At 38.5% G+C, this 20,147-nt stretch overlaps 1 protein-coding gene across 1 annotated transcript in view; it reads left to right on the top strand.

The window, feature by feature from the left end:
• Positions 1-20,147, top strand: part of KIAA0825 (KIAA0825 ortholog) — a 232,646-nt gene that overhangs the window by 18,633 nt on the left and 193,866 nt on the right. Inside the window, exon 2 of the mRNA XM_036402547.2 lies at positions 18,426-18,565. Within this exon, the coding sequence (XP_036258440.1) occupies positions 18,435-18,565 (131 nt within the window). The 5' untranslated portion in view covers positions 18,426-18,434. The remainder of the gene's footprint in view (positions 1-18,425; positions 18,566-20,147) is intronic.

The raw sequence follows: 20,147 nt of genomic DNA, 5'->3' as shown, positions 1-20,147 counted from the left end.
TCAGAAAGAATTTCTGTACTAAAAGGGTTTTTAAATACTGGAATGAGAGCAAATACCTTCAAGATGTGTCAGGGGAGTTTTAGTTTGGACGTCAAGGAAGTATTTTTTTTCTGAAAGGGTTGTTAAGCATTGGAACGAGCTGCTCAGGAAAGTGGTAGAGTAACCATCCCTGGAAGTGTTCAAGAAAGAACTGAATGCAGCGCTTGGTGGCTTAGTTGCCATGGCAGTGTTCAGTCAAAGGTTGGACTTGCTGGTCCTGGAGCTCTTTTCCAACCTTAATGTTTTCTGATTCTATGATAAGTAAGGTATGTTTTAGTAACGTTTGTCAAGAGCTGTCTTTTCTACATCTGTGTTCTTCAGAGTATTCAGTTTTAGAATATGTCTTATTACAGTACTTTCCAAAACTGAAATAGGCACATAGGTTGAAGAGCTATTGACTGCAAACTGCTCTGTGATCTAGGAAACAAAGATAAGTTACATATGGAATCGTGTTGTCTTCCCTTGTTGAGCAATTATTCCAGTTATGCTTGATTGAGTATAAGAGTATATGATCATCTATGAAAAATCTTGAGATAAAGTCATTCAGCAGCTATTGTAGGGTGGAAATAAAAGCTATTTGTTCTCATCATCTGTTTGAAATTATCCAACAGGAATGTGAACATCACACAGATATGTTTATAGAAGAATTTCTAAAAACTTAATCAGTGCTGCAGAAATTTATTTCTTTGTATCTTTAATTTACCTGTTTTAAGAAAGCGTAACTGTGTAAGTTTAAGAAAGTGTGTGCTTGTAAACTATTAGTAAGTTTAGTCTATGTAATCATATTTCTAAAAGCTATGTATTCATTTTTTAAAGTTGTAATTCATGTAATTAGTCTAATTTTTCTTCATTCTTACTTCTTCCCTAATAAATGCTGTATCCATATTATCCCTGAATGAATTTTTGGTATTTGGAAGTCTGGCACAGGAACATCCAGCTTAATTTCTCATGATGAGCTAGTTATAAAAATTACTGTCTCTTATACCATAGCAATCATAGTCTGGCATTAGCAATCATAGCATGACATTTTTATAGAAGTACACTGTGTCTTATGTTGAAGAAAATTCCCTTATCTGAAGAATATCTCTCAGTGCCTGACTTCTATCTTTTGTGAAAAAAGTGGAAATTGAAAAAATAGGAATATTTTAACTAATTTGATGTGCCAAGTATTAGATAAAACATTCCCAATATCATCAACACTGGATTCAATATATTTGAAGGTGACAAAGTATAGCCTTTATACTATGATTTAAATGTAGGTTTTAAAAATTTTGTTAATTAAAAGGGGGAAAAATGAAAGCAACATGAACAAATAAGAAGGATGGTTTTGACTAGGAAAAGGTTAATTTTTTGCGGTAGCTGTGAAGTAGCACAGCCAAGGGCCCAAGGTTATGGTATACCACCTCAGGTCAATGCCAGGAGTGGGGAAGCAGACTCTCTATTTTCCAGGGAAAAGGGGTTCCTTCTGGTTTGGAAAACATGGCTGAAGTTGGATTAGGCTCAGCAGTGAACATTTTGCATGTAAATCACCCTCACTTTTGTACACTTTTAAAATTTGTATTATTGCTCTTACTATTTGTTTTCTTATCTCATTGTTCTTCCCATTTAATTGTTCTCCTCTCAACTCATGATCCTTGCTTTCTATTCTTCAGTTCTCAACTCCATCACACTGCTATGGGGTGGGGGGAAGGAAAAAATGGGGGAAGCAACTGTGAGCAGTAGTGTGGTTTTGGAGAATCTCAGTGGGGGCTTTGACTTGGGGAGTATACCATTCCTAAGCCATGTCAAGCTTTCTTCCCATCTTCTTCCCTTTCTCACATTCTCCCTTTCCCATCTTGCATACTTGTTAATTACAAATATCTAAGTTAAGGAGTAAACAATGTTTTTTAGTAACAAACTCTCAAAGTAAAAGTAAAAAAATATTTTTCTGGTTTGGTAATAAAAAACTTTCTATTAATTAGTAATACTAAAAAATAGAACAAATCTAAGGATCTTTTATATTACTTTTAAGATCTTACTTGTATGCCAAGAATGAGTATATCAGTTCACAGTTTTTAGAATTGTAATATGATTATTCATTTAAACCTTGTAAAAAATTAGAAACAATCTTTGTCACAGGATGCCATTTTAATTTTTAGATGTTCTCTAACTTAGTACAGGAATTTCTATAAGAAAGAACACATAGGCCTTCACTTCTTTTTGCTTGTGTTATTTGTCATGTATCTTTCAATCTCAATGATGATTGGGCAGAAATCTTTGAGTCAACACTTCTTACCAAGCAGGCCAGGTTTGTTTTTTGGTTTTCAGCTGAAGGAGGGAGAATTCCTGTGGGTAAGACTTTTGGAGGGCAGTAATGAAAGGCAATATCACCAGCTTATGAAATGGGAGGGCATAATGGGAGTTATACCCTCCTGTTTCTCATGCTTTATCTATTAATATTTAGGCCACTGTGCAGCTGGCATTGCCTCAGTTCCTCTCAGTTATCTAAAACAATGATGCTGTTCTCAAGCCTTGAGTTTCATGTCTCTTGTGGTTTTAGCATTTTACTTACTATTTTCAAGAAGAATCCACGCATATCATCATATAATATTCATTACTTTTTTCTTCATTTAATTTTTTCTGTCTTCTTCTCCATCACGTTTCTGCATGATTTCTTGTGCTACATAAAGCAGCAATGTCCAGGTAGATGGTTTGAGAAGTTCTTCAGGAACAAAGACAGGGAAAGTGGATGTGGTTCTGAGATTCATTGGAGAAGTAACTTTCTGACTGTATATAGTGTGCCACTCACTTGGCTTCTTATTCTGAGTGAGGCTTCCAAAGTGCCTAACAAAGCCAAATCTCTGTGTTTAATAATAATCTGAGTCCTGAAATCCTTCCTGGGACTCTGCTCTTGCAGGATTCTTGTTGTTTCTGTCAGCAGACATTCTGAGTGGGAAGCTACAGGGGGTGGCTTCTGTGAGAAGCTGCTAGAAGCTTCCTTAGTGTCTGGCAGAGCCAATCTCTGGTGGCTCTGAAGATGAATGTGCCACTGGCCAAGGCTGGGCCAATTAGATATGGTGGCAATGCCTCAGGGGTAACATACTTAAGAAGAAAAAAACCCAAGAAGTTGTTATTGCAACTAGAGTGCAGTGAGAACATGTGAGAGGAACAACTCTGTGGACACCAAGGTGAGTGGAGAAGGAGGGGGAGAAGTGCTCCAGGCATTGAAGCTGAGATACTTCTGCAACGTGTAGTGAAGAGCATGGTAAAGCAGCTGTGCCTCTGCAGCCCATGGAAGGATGCAGAGGTCCACCTGCAGCTCATGGAGGAGCCCCATACTGGAGTGGATGGATGTCTGAGAGGAAGCTGTGACCCTGTGGGAGATACATGGAGAGAAGGCCTTGCTCCCAGGCTGGAGCAGCCTATCCTTGAAGGACTGCACCCTGTGGAAGACTGACCCGTGCTGCAGCAGTCTGGGGAGGATGGCTGGCTGTGGCATGGACTCATGTTGCAGCAGTTCACAGAGAGCTGTTGTTTATGCTATGGACTCACATCAGAGAAGTTCATGGAGAACTGTCTCCTGTGTGAGGGACCTCACTGTGCAGCAGGGGAACAACTCCTCTCCCTGAGCAGCGGAAGAAATAACGCCTAATAAACTGATCACAACCCCCACTCCGTGTCTCCTTGCACCACTGGGATAGGTAGAACTGGGAAAGAGGGAGGGATGGAGGGTTTATTTTACTTCTCATTATCCTGCTCTGATTTTGTTAATAATAAACTTAATTCTTAAGGCTCTTAATTAGAGCCTTTTTTGCCTGTGATGGTATTTGAAGAGCAATCTCTCCCAATCTTTATCCCAACCCATAAACCCTTCATTAGATTTTCTCTCTGCTGTCCAGCTGCCGAAGGGAGGGAGTGAGTGGCTTTGGCCATAGGTTGGTCGATGATTTTTAAGGTCTCTTCCAGCCTAGTCATTTTGTGAATTCTGTGGTAGGTGTGTGGCATCCAGCCATCATCAACCCATGACAAATATAAATGGTCCCAAAGTGTCCTAGAGTCTCCTTCTATTTGCCTTTTCTGATTTTGCCTATCAGAGGTATTTTTTACTTAAAAAATTTCATATGTGATTCATCTGCCAAACACTAAGCATGTTGTGTGAATTCAGATGTCCTAGGACAATCCATTTATTTCCTGCATCGGGACAATAGGGAGCCTTATGTCCTTATTTTTGATAAGATGTTTTCCAAATTGTTATGTAGATGACTGCAGACCCTAACTAGTAGGTGCCTTTACCATGAGTGACATTGTGCTCCTTTCTGACTGTTGCTTTCATCCAGTTCTCTTTTGTAAAAAATTATTTGGAGACTGGCCTTCTTTCCCTGCTTTCCAAGACCTCAAGATAGCACAAATCAGAGTATGGATTGTCTGCATAGAAGGTACTGACTGTTATCACTGAAAGCTGAAATCAAGACACAGCTGTGTGTCCTACTGTGATTTCTCCAGGAGGACTGATACTAGTCATTCATCTTCATGGACTTTGTGAACTTCATCTTGCCTCTGACATTGAAGGGTCAGTGGTGATCACTTGCCATGTTGTCCAGCATCACAGTATGATTGCATCTTTAATTAGGAATACCTAGTGTTTTAAGACTTTGTCTCTTGTATTAGATTACAAAATCTGGCTAAATTCAGCAGAGTCTGTTGCAGGGATTTTCTTTTCCATTTATGCAACTATTTTCTTGAAACCTTTAAGAACTTAGTTTTGAGTTTTTTACCCCTTTGTAAAACTTGTTTGCATTGGGAAGAGGGTGTACCTGAGGCAGTTTGGAGAAGAAATCCAGGCAATAGTAGTGTAAGCCTCATTTTCTTTGGAAAGTTGACTGAAAAGCAGGAATATAAAAGAAGTCAAGTACAAGAATGGAAGTTGAGAAGGCAATTAAATAATTAAATAGAAAGAGTTTGGTATAAAAAACAGCAGGAAACTTTTTAAATTTAACTTCATTTCACAATTTTGCTGTGAAGAAGAGGCTGTCAACACTGAGGAGAAAGGTGTTATTGTAGGTGGTATGTCACTTATGCCATGATGAAAAGCTTTGTTTCTGAAAGGAAGTGATACAGATGCCTTTAAGATTATTTAGTCAATTTTGCTATCCTCTTACAGTTTCTATGTAATCAAATATTCACAACCAAAAGACTTTGTCTTTTCTGGGCTTCATCATGAATTTGCTGGTGCACTTTGAGTGAGAGCAGTGAAGGTTTCTTATGAGTTCAGTCCTTAAGACAAGTCCGATTTGATCTGTTGCATGCTTTGAAGGTTTGGGTGAGAGGCTGACTAGGAAGCTACTCCTGGATGTGGCATAGGGGGCAAGCAAGCAAGCAAGCAAGCAATTCAAACAAGAGCTTGCCTTGCAAGCTTGAAAATACCTGACACATTTTAGGTTGTGTCTACTCCAGTGTGTATATACACCTTATGTCCTGGTTACAGACAGGACAGGGGTAATTTTTGCAGTAGCCAAGCGGTTATTCTCTACCACCTCGCATCATTGCCATGGGCAGGGAAAGGGCATCTCTTCCAGTTGAGGGTAGTGTGGAGGTGATTCATGTTTGGCAGATTGCTATGTGATGAACTTTTTTGTGTGTGAATCATTTCTTGTACACCCCGTTATTAATATTGCTGCTGTTACTGTTAGTTTCTTACTTCATTGCTGTTTCCAGTATATTGTTCTTACCTCAACCCATAATCTTCACTTTACCTCAACCCTTAATCTTTTGTGCTTCCAGTACTCCTCCCCATCTCATGGCAGGGGGAGGGGTGAGTGAGCGAATGATGCTTGGTTTGAAGTGGTTCAGTGGGAGCACTGAATTAGGAAACACCATTCGTAAACCACAACAGCCTTATTTGGTGTCCAGCACAGGGTCAAAGGGTTCAGATAACAGTACATCTGACTAGAGTGGGTTTGAAATAAATTTGGTCTAAGCATTTGTTTTTTTAGGTACAGAACCACTGCTCATGCTGTGATCTGTTCATGTGGGTATGGTACCTAACCTTGTATATCTTTCAGTGGACACTGTGTGTCCACCACAGTGCTCTTTTTTCAGAGCAGAGAAGGAGATCAGGATGGCTTTGTTGCAGTAGTGTGTGATATCAGTTACATGGTAACATCAAGGGCAAGGAAGTCATTTGGAATGTGTGCTTAGTGTTCTGCTCCTACCCTGGCCTTGGGTGCAACCTCTGGGAATTCTTTAGTTACACCCAACCTGTGAGGGGAACAGAGAAAGATGATTTTCCCCACCTTTTTACCCCCTTTTACTCCTTCATACCTGTTACAACAGCCTTTGAGAATTTTGATTCCCTTTGGATGTTAAGGAAAGCATATTCATGCTGCTATGCCTGCCAGGTCTCTTCAGCATGGTTTTCACCATGTTTAGTCAAGAAAGAGATTTTTAAGAAGGCCATCTACACCAAGGGTGTTTAGTCATAAGTGGTATGGAATTTGGGAGAAGATGGATCAGCATTTGGAGGTCTGTTCTGTTCCAATGGCTTTAAAATTCACTTCTGAACAACTGCAGGACCCTGATGAAGAAGCAGAATATTTGAAAGAAAAATGCTGTGGCAGTCCCAGAGAGGCAAGCAGTTATGCACTATGCTGGGCTTTGGCTCCTATTTATTGACTGCTGCTTGATAGTAGACACCTCAGGGGTAAGAGGAGGAAATCAGACCAACAGCCACTGTGGCCACTCAAGCTGCAGCTGAACTTCAGGAACAACCCATGCCAATAGAACAGGAGGAAGAGGCAGGTCCAGAGATAATTACTGATCCTTGTCCCTGGGTTAGCTGCAGGATGTGCAAGAAGATTTGAGCTGCCAGTCTGACTTGGCTGCTCCAATCCTGCCATATCATGGCCCATGATATGAAACTAGATGGTAATGAGGCTGAGGAGCTGGGATCCCTGTCCCAGGATCTGGCACTGACAAGGGCATTGGGAAGAGGACAGAAGCTCTCAGCCTTTGGAGGTGACTCCTGTCAAGCGTGAGAGAAAGGTTCTCTCTCAGGGATGATGTAGTAGTGCACCCAGGCAGGTGGGGCACCATGGAGAAAGCTATCCAGTATCTGGGAGAATGAGTGTTCTGGAGGTAGTCTCTAGGGATTCAAATAAGGTGCAGTCCCCTGTAGATCTGGATGAGGTCCAGAGTGCGCAATCCACGTGGCAGAAGTTTGTACAGAGCACATGATCATCGTACACCAACTCGCTGGCATCCACGTCTGTGACAGGAAGAGAACAAAGTGCTTTAGGTGATTACCTAGCAACATCTTTTTTCCTGCCTACGGACCTGCACCTTGTCTGTGGAAAGACTGTCCAAGACTGTGGACAGACTCAAAAACTTCAGCAGATTAGAAAGGAAATGTCCCTTGCCCCTCCAGTGTGGACCAGAGTCTAAACTATTGGGAGCAATAGTACCCTCTGCTCAAGAGAGAGGGTACAAACCACTAGGTGACCTGTGGCTTTTGCTGTGTGACTCCAGAGAGGATGTAAGGAAATGGGATGAAAAACCCACCTCTGTGCTGGTGGCACAGGTACGTGAGTTGAGAGGAAGAACAAACATCAGAGGAAGCTCTTCAAGGATAAATGCACCTCCAGTTTCCAGTGGGTGAGTCCTCAGACAGAATAGAAGGGCTGATGTTACTTTCAATCCTGAAAGGATCTCCAGTTCATATTTACAAGAAATATCAATGAATACCATGACCAGAACTAGAGAGGCCCTGACTTTAGCCAGGTGGGGGAAAGGGACAATCAGATCTATTGGACTGTGTGGATCCAATGGCTTGGTACATCAGACCCACAAGAACTTAAGTCTTTAGTTGACACGGGTGTTCAGTGTACCCTAATGCCATCAAGATATATAGGGGCAGAATCTGTCTCTGTTTCTGAGGTGACAGGGAGCTGGACAGCTGACTGTACTGGAAGCTGAAGTGACTCTGACTGGGAGCAAATGGCAAATACACCCCATTGTGACTGGCCCAGAGGCCCTGTGCATCCTGGGCATAGATTACCTCAGGAAGAGAATATTTCAAGGACCCAAAAGGGCATCATTGGACTTTTGGGATAGCTGATTGTACTGGGCTTGCGTGACCTGCTTTTGGAAGCAGGGGCTCTAGGGCGTGGATTTTGTGAGAAGCTGCTGGAAGGTTCCTCAGCATCTGGCAGAGCTGATCTTTGGCAGATCCAAATATGAATGTGCTGCTGGCTAAGGCTGGGCCAGGTAGAAATGGTGGTAATGCCTCAGTGATAACATATTGAAGACAAAGAAGAAGAGGAAGAAGAAGAAAAGAAAGTATTGCACAGTTTTTATTATAGCCAGAGAAGAGTGGGATGAGAATATGTGAGAGAAGCAACTCTGCAGACACCAAGATCAGTGGAGAAGGAGAGAGGAGATACTCAAGGTGCCTGAGCTGAGCAGCTTGTGCGATGGAGCCCATGGTGAACACCATGCTGAAGCAGGTGTATCCCTACAGCCCTTGGAGATCCATGGGGGTGCAGAGAACCATCTGCAGCCCATGGAGTAGACTCACACCAGAGCAGGTGGATGCCCTAAAGAGGCTGTTACCCTGGGGGAGGCCTGTGCTGGAGCAGGGTATCTGACAGGGATCTGCAGACCTGTGAGGAGACAAGCCCATGCTGGAGCAGGTTTCCTGGAAGGACTTGTGACCCCCTGAGGGACTCATTTTGGGGCAACCTGTCCTTGAAGGACTGAGCCCAGTGCAGGACTGACCCACATTGCAGCAGTCTGCCCATGGGATAGAATCACCTCTGAGAAGTTTGTGGAGAACTGTCTCCTGTGGGAGAGACTGCATGTGGAAGTAGTGGAAGGACTTCTCTCCCTGAGCAGAGGGAGAAACAATGTGCAATGAGCTGACCATAACCCCCATTCCTTGTCTCCCTGTGAGCCACTGGGGGGCACAGCTGGGATGGAGATAGGGGTGCAGGAAAGGTGTTCTTTAAGATCTTATTCTGCTTCTCAGTATCCTGCTCTGATTTTGTTAGTAATAAATTCAATTAATATCTCTAATTTGAGCCTGTTTTGCCTATGATAGTGTTTGATGAATGATCTCCCTTGGTCCTTGACTCATGAACCCTTTGTTATGTTTTCTATCTCCGTTCAGCTGCAAAAGGGAGTGATAGAGAGACTTTCCTGGGTGCCTGGCATCCAGCCAGTGTCAATCAATGAGACTGCTGTAGAGACAGAGGGCATTAAGTAACCTTACCTGGTCTTTCAGAGGACCCTTCTGCTGTGGGACTGCTGAGGGTTGAAGAATAACAGGTAATGATCACTACCACAACAGTGCAGTGTTGGCAATATCACACCAACCAGGACTCGATGACCTCCATCCACGAGATGATTCATGGATCACAGCACCAAGGAGCAGTCAGCAAGACTCTCACCCTTTAGAGCCCTATATAGTCAGTGCATAACTCCAGTAGAGAGCAGAGACTGACAGAATTATGGTCGGAAGGAAGTCACACCACCACTGAGCGCTGCTGTGTTGTATATGCTGGAACTTCAATATGAACTGGAGTCCAAGGCAGCAAAGTGCTGCCATCATTAATACTGCTTAATGTGTTCTTCTCCATTCCTTTAGCAGCAGACTGCCTGCAACAATTTGCTTTCACCTGGAGGGTATCTGTTATGCCTGCAGTCAATTGCCTCAGGGCTGGAAACTCAGCCCCACTATTTGCCTTGGACTTATCCAGACTGCAGTGGCATAGAGTGTAGATATTGCTGAATGAGAGAAATGGCCAGTGCTCTACCTCTACACTGACTTGTATAGAGGTGGAGCACTGTAGATGGCAGCAAATGACCTGTGGGGATGGCTAAACCAATGGGAAAAGACCAGTTGGCAGCACGGAAGTAAATCTGGACTGCTGAACTGTGGCAAGATCTCACTGCCCAGGTAGGGGAGTTGGCTGTAAAAGTACATCATGTAGATGCACGTGCACCCAGGAGTTGGGCTGCTGGAAAACATCACAACAATGAACAGGTGGATTGGGCTGTCGAGATTAAAGTGTCTCAGGTGGACCTGGACTGGCAGCATAAGAGTGAATTATTTCCAGTCAATGGGCTCAGTACACCTCAGGTTATCAGGGAAGAGATGCAACATAAAGAGGGGTTCACAACTCAGTTATGCAGCTAATGATGGACATTTTTTCCATGTTATTCAGAAGTGAAATGTGCACTGCATTTAAGCAAGCAGGTAGGTAAAGTCTCTATGGTGTGGTGGACAATGGTCGAAATATAAATATGGAGTGATTTGGCAAGTTAATTACATCAGTCTCCCACAACCTGCCAAGGCAGGCCCTGATTGCTGACAGTGGTGTGAAGTGCCACTGGATGGCTGGAGATGTATCCTGTGCCTCACTCCACTGCCTGGAACACCAGCTTGGGTGTCAAAAAGCAAGTCCTGTGACCACATGGCACCCTAGAAAAAATGGAGTTGTAAAATGGGACTCATTTCAAAAATAGCCTCACAGACCTCATAGCCAGAGATCATGGTATTGAGTGGGTATCATGTTCCCTGTCATGCACTAACCTCTGGGAAAATTGAGTAGTACAATGGACTGTTAAAACCACATTGAAAGCAATGGGTGGTTGGACCTTCATACGTTGAGGTCTGCACTTAGCAAAGCTCACTTGGTTAGTTAACACTAGAGGGAGGCTCCATGAATCGACCTGGCCCTACCCAATCAAATCTCATATCAAAGAGAGGGATAAAGTTCCTGTGATTCACATTAGGAATGTGTTAGGGGAGACAGTTTGGATTAGTCCAGGTTTAAGCTAAGACAAACCCATCTGTGGGACTGTTTTTGCTCAATGACCTGGGTGTACTTGGTATCTAATGCAGTTGGATGGGGGAAACATGATGTGTACTTGAAGGGAATTTGATTTTTAAGTGAGAGCAGTCTGTAATATTTTGTTGCATTAGTAGCTGAATGCCATAACTAGCATGGGTAGTAAGTATGGACTGCTCCAGATACACTGGTCATGAGTTTGTGCAGTTGATGCAGCTTGCAACCACCTGACAGCACACCAGCCCTCCTGCTCTGGAAGGCATCTAGGACAGAGAACCCACAGCCATGAGCTCAATGAGCTCAACAGATACCTTGGAGGAATGACTATTGATGATAGCTGTGCTTGTGTATATGTACTATATATGTGTTGGTGGAAGGTGTAGGATTTGAGTATAAATTATATGGTGCATAATAAGGGGTGGATAATGTCCTGTTTTTTTCCAGGACAGGGTTATTTTTAGCAGTGGCCAGGATGGGTCATGGCTAGCACCTGGGGGTTATTCTCTACCATCTCACATCATCACTGCAGGTGAGGGGAGGGCATTCCTTCTGGCTGTGGGGAATGTGGCAGACATTTGCTCAGGGCAAGTTTCTGGGTAGTGGGCTTTTCCATGTATGAATCAATCTCCTTTCTTGTACAACTTTTGTGTATTTCAGGTAACATTGTTCCTGAAATACATTGTTACATTTCTGATCTTACTGCTGTTTCCAGTAAATTGTCCTTTTCTCAACCTGTAAGCTTTACCTTTTACAGTTCTCCTCTCCCTCCTGCCTCAGGAAGTGGGGGAGGAGAAAGGGGGAGTGTACGAATCAGTGCATGCTTTGGCGTGTTTTCAGTAATGATTCCTAAATCATAACAACATGGTAAAAATAGTTAGCTTGTAATTATTTTACTTATGAAGTGTCTTTTTCTTAAGGAGAGGCAAACAGATGCTTAGCAGTGCTTTTGAAGGTGAAAAACATAGCTGAGTAAGAATATGAGCCTGCATTGTGCTGTAGAATCTGAGTGGTGCATTGTACATTAGGCAGTGTCATATCAAGCTTTACAAGCTGAGTAATGGCAGCAGAAAAAAGTAATAATTTCATTTAAAAAAAGATGAAAAAAAAAGAAATTTCTTGGCTAATAAAATTTTCACATGATCCTGTGTAGTACTACTACAGTAGCAGTAATAATAGTATTTGGGAAAAAATCCAAAATCCATTCCATTTATACTACGAAACAAACTTTTAAGAATGTGACTATAAACTTGGGCCAATTTAAGAGGCATCTCTGTGGAGAGCTTCTGTATTTCATTTTTATAAAATGGACATCTTTCATGCTCTCAGCTTTAAATTGAGTAGTAATGAAAGAAAATAGAGTGTGTGGGAATGAAGGAGCTGAAATGCAGCCTACCTTTTAAAAGCTGTGGTCATGGACTATTTTTGTAATTCTTTTAAAACATAATAGTTTCATTGGAAGGCTATTTCCTGTTAAAATTCCAGCAACTCTGTGTCTGATCTACTGAATGACAAGACCTTGAAGGTCTTGAAATTTCTGTCTTTAAAATACCATTGTCCTTAGAGAGAATTGTGTTACAATGGAAGATTTTTCCAATAAACAAAAGGCTTTTAGAAGTAGCTACTAGGTATTTGTAAGGTTTTTAGTTGAAAATAGTGTACTTTTGGTTCTTTACCAGTGTGTTTAAAGATAAGTTCTTTCAGAACAGTCCTTATAAATCTGTGCAGTTTTAGACACTAATGATCAGCAAGTTAGGAATGCCATAGCAGATACTTTTCAGAGCACAGTTCTGTAAGGGATTTGGGGGGGATTTTATAAAGAATTACCTCTTCTTTCTGAGTTTGTAAGTGCCACAAAATGACAGAACTCAAATATTATATGTAAATAGCAGTACTTATTGCCACAATTAGACAATTCTGCAGAGGATGCACCATTAGTCTCATATATGTCTTATGTTCTTGTTCTTCAGGAAGAAAACAATGCCGTTCAGTCTTCTGGAAAAATTATTTGTCTTAAACATTTTCTCATACCTCTATGCAAAATTTACCCAGTAATTATAACCCTCATCTGGAGCAGTACAAAATAAATTAGGTACTATAGTCTGTTTTGAAATGATTCTATTTATTTTGCAGTTTCTTGGGTAGAAGATTATAAGAAAATATGGAGTAGGTATTTCCAATTAGGCTTCTAAGAATCTCTTTTCTATGCATTGATGATTACTTTAGTGCACTGATTGGTAATTATTGTTTTAATTGAAAATTATTTTTAAACATCTATCATTCATAAAGTATAATAATTTGACAATGAGATTGATGTGGTCTTAAATGGTGACATAATCTAAATCGATTTAGTCCTAAATGGTGACAGTGCCAGAGTAATTTTGTCCTGTGTTTGTAAGTGACATTGGCAGAAAAGTTGATTAGTAAATTAATTTTTGTAAGGCCTTAAGCCATATAAAAAGAAGATAACATTGCACCAGATTTATCCTTTCTTAAAGAAACCCCAAACTTATGAAATAAAATAGAAGCTCAGGCAATAAAAAAAAAAAAGTTGCACTTGTATATAGACACAATTCTGTGTTGTCACATTTATGGTTTTAGTAACCATATAGACTAACAAGGAGGTAGGGAAAGCCAATAGATTTAGAGGTAGGATTCTTAATGCTTGTGGGCTTCTTGTGTAAGGGTGGCTTGTTTATAAATGTTGAACCTTGGATCATACACTGCAGGATTGCAGCTGCAGGATAACCAGCTGAGAGCTGAAGATGGTATAGGACTGTTTGTCTCAAGAGCTACTCAGAAAATAGCCATTTCTTCTTTACTGAAGTTTGTGAGATCACATTATCCTTTATTCCTGTTTTCTGACATAACTACTCAGGTGTTTCCTTGTAACTCCAGATGGCATGTTCCTCTTTTGAAGTCAGTGCCTTTACAATAGTGTCACACCAATAGTATTTGATTAAGTTTATGTAAGTGAGAATTCTTTCCTGTCTTTGAACATTTTTACCAGTCCCAAGTAGTAACAAATCTTAAAAAGCAGTGCTGATTCCTTTCTATTCTCAGCATTTCTCTTTCTGTGGCTTGAAGAATTGGGGAGAGACAATAGGGAGAACTCACAGATTTTAGTTACAAATTCTGGCATGTACATATGCCTAAAATGCAGGCCTAAGCTATATAGTTTGAAAAAAAACTACAGATATTAAAAGTAATAGCATATGCTATTTGTCAGAAATGTGCATTTTCACAGTCCTTTTTGACATTGATTTAAGGGCTGATATAGCTGCTTTAGATCACAGCACTGCATTCTGATATTACAGCTTTAGGTGGAAGGTATAGCTTTCTGTTTCATCCATAGTGAGGACTGTGTTTCTTTAGTTATATTTTATTTCCATTTTATTTGGTGACTCTTATGGCAGAATTTGGAAGAAAGCTGTGTTCAAAAGGGTTACAAATGAGTATTTAATTATAGATACTTAGAATCCGCCTTCAAAAAATATAAAGGCAAATGTTTTAAGTGTGTGGTGGATAATAATTTACAAATATAAAATTAACATTGAAGTAAAAGTTTATGACAACAGCAAATGTGAAAAGTCTGCAGGGGGAACATTGCAAAATCATTTTTGTACACTTGTTTCAAAGTTATTTGTGGCATTCAAAATATTTAGTAAATAAAACCATAATGACTGGTAGTTCTGTTTTGTTGAGGGTTTTTTTTTGTATGCATTAAATGTCTCTTTTTTTACTGGAACAATATGATGTTCTTTTTGTAAATGTTTTGTGAGCTTCAGCAAAGTGGGCAAAATAGGTGAAAGGCAGTTTGGAAAATTTATATAGGGATCTTCGATACATATGAGCAGAAACAAAAATGAATCATGTTCTTTTATACAGAGAATTTTAAATTTTCCTTTTCTTTTACAAGTCTATTTTAAACAGTAAACAATTTTAAAGGATTTTTGCCACAGAAAATTGGGTAAAAAGCTTTTACCATGTCAGAGTAGAGCTCAAGAAATTGCAATTTTTAAATGGTTTCTTTTGTACACTCTATGTGGTTTTCAAAATAATTTTAAATATTCAAACTATTTAAATATACAGAACAATAGGAATTTCACATTGAATTGTAGTATCTCAGGCCACTGCCATTGCTCCTGCTGCCTGCTGTGCGATTGCAGATGACTTCTGTGCTGTAAAGCGGCTGGAAACAGTTACACAACTAAAGCTAGATAAAGGAAATCATTGTTAAGGTCTCATTGAAAGCATAAGCTGAGTGATGAAAAATCTTGTCAATTCTCTTATTCCCTTTTAGTTTTGCAAGGATGTTAGGGCAATAAAGAGATATCTCCTGTAAGATAAGAAGCAGTAACAGAAAAAAGCTTCAAAGACTTGGCTAATTCTCTATATTTCAGTGCTGCAGTTTGACATATCCCTTTTTCCAAATTATGGGTACGTTGAGATGTGCATAAGCAACAGATGTGCTCAAAAAATTCTGTTCAAGATTTAGCTAAATGCCACTTATACAAACTCTATATCTGAGAACAAAGGCTTATTATAGTAAATATAAATATTACAAATTGATCTTAGAAATTCCATGGAATTTCAGATGTATGTTTGTACTGGAAGGCTTTTACAATTATGTTTAACTTAACTGTTTAATCAGAATGAAGAAATACCCAATTGGAACTAAATATAATTTTTATAGGAGATTTCTTCCATTTAATTGACACTGAAAAAGAAAACTCACACACAAAAAGTGCTTTTCAATGGTAAACTCTATGAGTTTTAAAAGCAAGAATTATCTATGGTATTAACTTGATTGTTGCGTAGTATTTTTTTAAATAGGCCTAATGATTTTTGGTAAAAAGTTTCATCATTTACACCTGTTAGAAGTGGGAAATTATTTCATTGATGCTAAATTTCATTCATACCATGGCTTAAAATAAGACACCTGAAAAATATTTCTTTTTAAGCTAAACTGTACATTGGTTAAGTTTCTTGAGTAGCTACCAAAAACATTGACGGCTCCGTCATTTTAATGCTGATGAACAGTCCTCTAATATGTTTTGAAAAGAACTAAGTCTTTTAAGATAGCGACTTCGAGAGTTGCACCTGAAACAGGTTCTCTAAGACCATTTGTCCTAAAACATACAATAGTTCATCATAATAGAAAATTGAAATATGATAGAATGATATTTTTATGCAGCTTAATAACAAAGCTTAAATTAATCTCCTTTACAGAAAAAAGAGGGTTATTAATGTCTAAAATACTTTGACAGAATTGAGATTTTCCAAACTGAGTTCTTCTCCCATTTTTCTTTTAAGAAAGAAACGGATTTCTTTCTTAAAAAAACAAACATTGAGGATTTTGCCTTTAGAGGAGAGCTGTGTCACACTGGTTCTTTGAGAGCATCAACAACTGTCTACTCTTCGGATTAACAGGAGAGGTGGGGAGAATCCCAAATGAGAGGGGATGGCCCTTGCTAGCTGACACCCATCCTGCTGCCCCCAGGGGAGACAAGGAGGGCAGGCAGCAGGCTGGTGGTGTAGTTCTGTTTAGAGGCAGATCATCAGTTAGAGTCTTGGTGCACTGAAGGCCCTGGCTCTGGTTATGCTAAATAACAATAAAATTTCTTCTCAATTGTGCTAATTTATGTCTTGATGCTCTTATTTTTTCCTTTTGAAACATTTTTGGGTTTAGATTTTCAGAAGAAGAAATTAGTATAGCCATCTAAAACAGTATTTAAAAACTGAATAATCAAATGTTGCTTTTCTTCCATAAACCAAGACTGAAAGGAATAATTGCTTTGTTTTGACAAGCGAACCAAAGAAGTATGACATAGAAGTCTTACAGGAATGCATGCATGAAAACTAGGCTGTCATGTTTACAAGGTGATTTTTTTTTCATTTGATGAATTTTTCAAACAGTTACTAGTCTGTAAACTATACTGATATTTTTTCCCAAAGAGCATAAGCTTCTTTTGGCTGTAAAGAGTTAGGATTAAATATAAATACGTAATTTTGATTGTGCAGCTAGTTTATGAAAACTCATTCCAAAATGTTAGTATTTTTGCGATATATATATATATATATATATATATTTATAAGAGGAAAGGGTGTATGTGACAAGTCCATTGTAAAGTAGTATCATATTTGAAGAAAGGGCTGTATTTTCAGTATTCCTATAATCTCAGTTCTGTAAAGCACTGTTTAATAGATTCTATTTAACTACTACTTTTAATTAGTGTCTTTAATTGTAGTAACATCTGTTATGTTTTATATTAAAAGACTGACATTTCCTTAAGGCTTTAAGAGATTGATTTGATTTACATCCAGGCTTTTTCACCAGCAAGTGATTGAGTTTCAGCTACATCCCAAAATGCTGCAAGTGTTTGAATTGTTATTTGCAAAGGGGTATTCTGTAACTTCTGAGAATTTAAGGAAACACTTTATCCATGAAATATTTCATATTGGTGTGCTGTAAATTGAGATGTGCAAGATATTATGCTTTAGAGAACTTCCATGTTTTTTTTAAATGTTGCTTTGGAAGAGCAAAACCAGAACATGTGCATTTCTGCTACTTTTAATTCTACACCTATGACCAAAACCAAGCATCTTGACCTTGCATATTAAATATCTGATGTTCTTTTTAAACATGTGTTTTGCAGACAGTTCACTTAGAAAAATTCAATTTGTTTTTCTAGTAGTGGCTCTAGATAACAACCAATACTGTAGCTGCTTTATAAAAGAATATTGCTTGCAGGAAAAATAATGTATTTAATATATTTTGTTGCCCAAACTGTGTGCATATGAATATTATGTTTGTTTCTTATGTTGTTCCTGCAATATGGATAGTATTAAATGTGACATACAAAATAGTAGACATGAAATATACTAATTATAAAGAAGGTTCCAGTTTTTATATAATATTTTTCCTTAATTGGTAGTAAGTCATCACTGATGGTAAAATCAATGTCATTATTTCCCCACAAGATGATGCAGAAAAAAATAGAAAACAGGAAAAAAAAAACCTGCTAATGCTTTGTTTTTGATATAAAGACAAAAAAGTAGTGTATTAGTTTGAATAGGCTGGTAGATTCGGCCCGTGAGTCGAATGCGATGTGTGTCAAAATGAGTACAAAGCAAGATGAAACTTGGTTTAGTCTGGATTTTTATGTTTTTGCAATGATGTGCTGAATTTCCAGAAGACAGTCACTCCTTGGACAGAAATTATAAGTATACAGAAAATAAGTTTACCCTGTAATATGTTTGCTTTTAGTTTCCATTTATAATATAATTATAAGAGAATTTTTTTTTTCTAAGTCTTAAAAAAAAGTTACTGCTGTGATTAAGGTAGAAGAACTGATTTCTTTAAACTAAAGATACTATGAAACTTACCTCAATACTTGCGTTCCTTGTTTCCCTCTGTAGCAGTCTATGCAGAAGCATAATAATCTAATATTTTTATTATTATATAATCTAATATCTCCAAAGAACAAGATGTTGTGTACTTTGGTACTTCTAGTCTGCATCTTTCCATTATTTAACCATTTTTCTGTATTTGTTTTACAGATTCTAAAAATGGAATGGGGAGGAGAGTATTCTTTTGATTCTTCCAATTTAGACTGTTTGTTAGATGTCCTCCCTGGAGAATTGGAATTTCGACAAATCCTTAGTGATCTTGATGAAAAAATAAAGAAGAACTCTTCCAGGTAAAGAGTATTTTATTTGAATCCAAAATACTAGTGAAAGTCATTTGGGAAGAAATGTGGCTTAACTTAATTTTCTTTTCTAGTAGTAGGTTAAAATTCTGATAAATATTTCAGCAGTAATTTTATTTTAACCACTCAAGCATTTAACAGACTTTAATGCTGTATAATTATTGTGCTAGAGTCTTTCTCTCTATGGTATTTTTAACAATTGTATCATCTTAACCTTAGGTTCTGTTACAGTAGGTATGATAGTGAAGGAAGAAAATGTGAATTCTCATGACAATTGTATTTTCTATTATTATGAGATAGAATTTCCTACTAATGAGATGCGTTTTTATTGACTAAAAGAACTACAGAATTTGACAAAAGCCAAAGTTTTAACATTGTGGCTTAACTCTTTAGTACCTTTGTAATACTTTCATGAGTGAAAGATGCTCTTAAGCAAATAAAGTTTTTGTCCATTTAAAAAAATAAGTATACAGTCAGAGATATAACAAATGGTACGATTTTATATTAAATTTTGAAAATGCTCACCTTTGTGAGCATCTTCAAGTATGAACAGTGCATCTTAAAGTATGATTTCAAAGAACATCCATCATGACATCTCTTTTAAGATTGTATCATTTTAACGTAGCCCACGTTTGTCAGAGGTCTTTGCTCCCAAACAGCTTCTGAAAGGATGGAAATAAACCATTGCCATACCTCGCTGGAAACTGACTTAGATAATTTCTCAGTTATTGTAATAGTGGTTATGCTGAGCTAAGAGGTTTTTTGGGGGGGGGGTATTTCTATTAGTTTTACCTCCCATTTGCATTTAAAACTTAGTGTTTACTAAAGTACTTGCAATATTAATTCCATGATAGCAATGGTAGTGAAGATCTGGTAAATATGCTGTTATGGACCACTGCATAATACAATTTAATGTTAAGAGTTTTCCAGCTGTTGACATGAGCGAAATGTAGATACTTAGAGATTAGTTTATGTCATAACATAGTTAATTACACAGGTAATTAAGTTTCCTGTGTCTATGGTCTTGTATGTCTGGAAAAAACAGCATCAGCATTTTTAGCATAACTGTTGTCACCTCTTCAGCTAACAAATAAAAGTGATTTTGTTGTCCTTGTTTAGAGATATGCTGAGAATTAGGAAGATTATTCTCAAAATGAACCTTTAGAATGAATGCTTCACTACTATTTTTTGTTTTAATGTGCAAAAATGTATGCTGCTTGTTGAGAAAACATCTGACTATGGGAAAAGAAGCCAGCTGTTCCTTCTTTTAAGTGGTACTTTATAGCCACTTAGCATTTTTTTGTTACATTTTACGTTAACATCATCACAGTGGAGGTGTTTCTATGTCTTGAAGGAGGCTGATTGTCACTGTCTTACCTGTCTAGTCTTACAAATTAGAAGGAACTTTTACTGTAAATTTTGTGAGATACTAATGATATTTTATTAAAGGAGAGCTGGAATTTGGATTAGGATGTGATACACAGCAATGCAGGTCAGGAGAAATTTCTGCTGAATTGACACTTAAGCTAGCTTTAACCTTATTTTCACAAGGAAAAAGAGGAAGTAGCTCTGT

The sequence above is a fragment of the Molothrus ater genome, chromosome Z, assembly GCF_012460135.2.
Source record: "Molothrus ater isolate BHLD 08-10-18 breed brown headed cowbird chromosome Z, BPBGC_Mater_1.1, whole genome shotgun sequence".
Classification (NCBI taxonomy): Eukaryota; Metazoa; Chordata; class Aves; order Passeriformes; family Icteridae; genus Molothrus; species Molothrus ater.
This window is presented reverse-complemented; position numbering and strand designations above follow the sequence as displayed.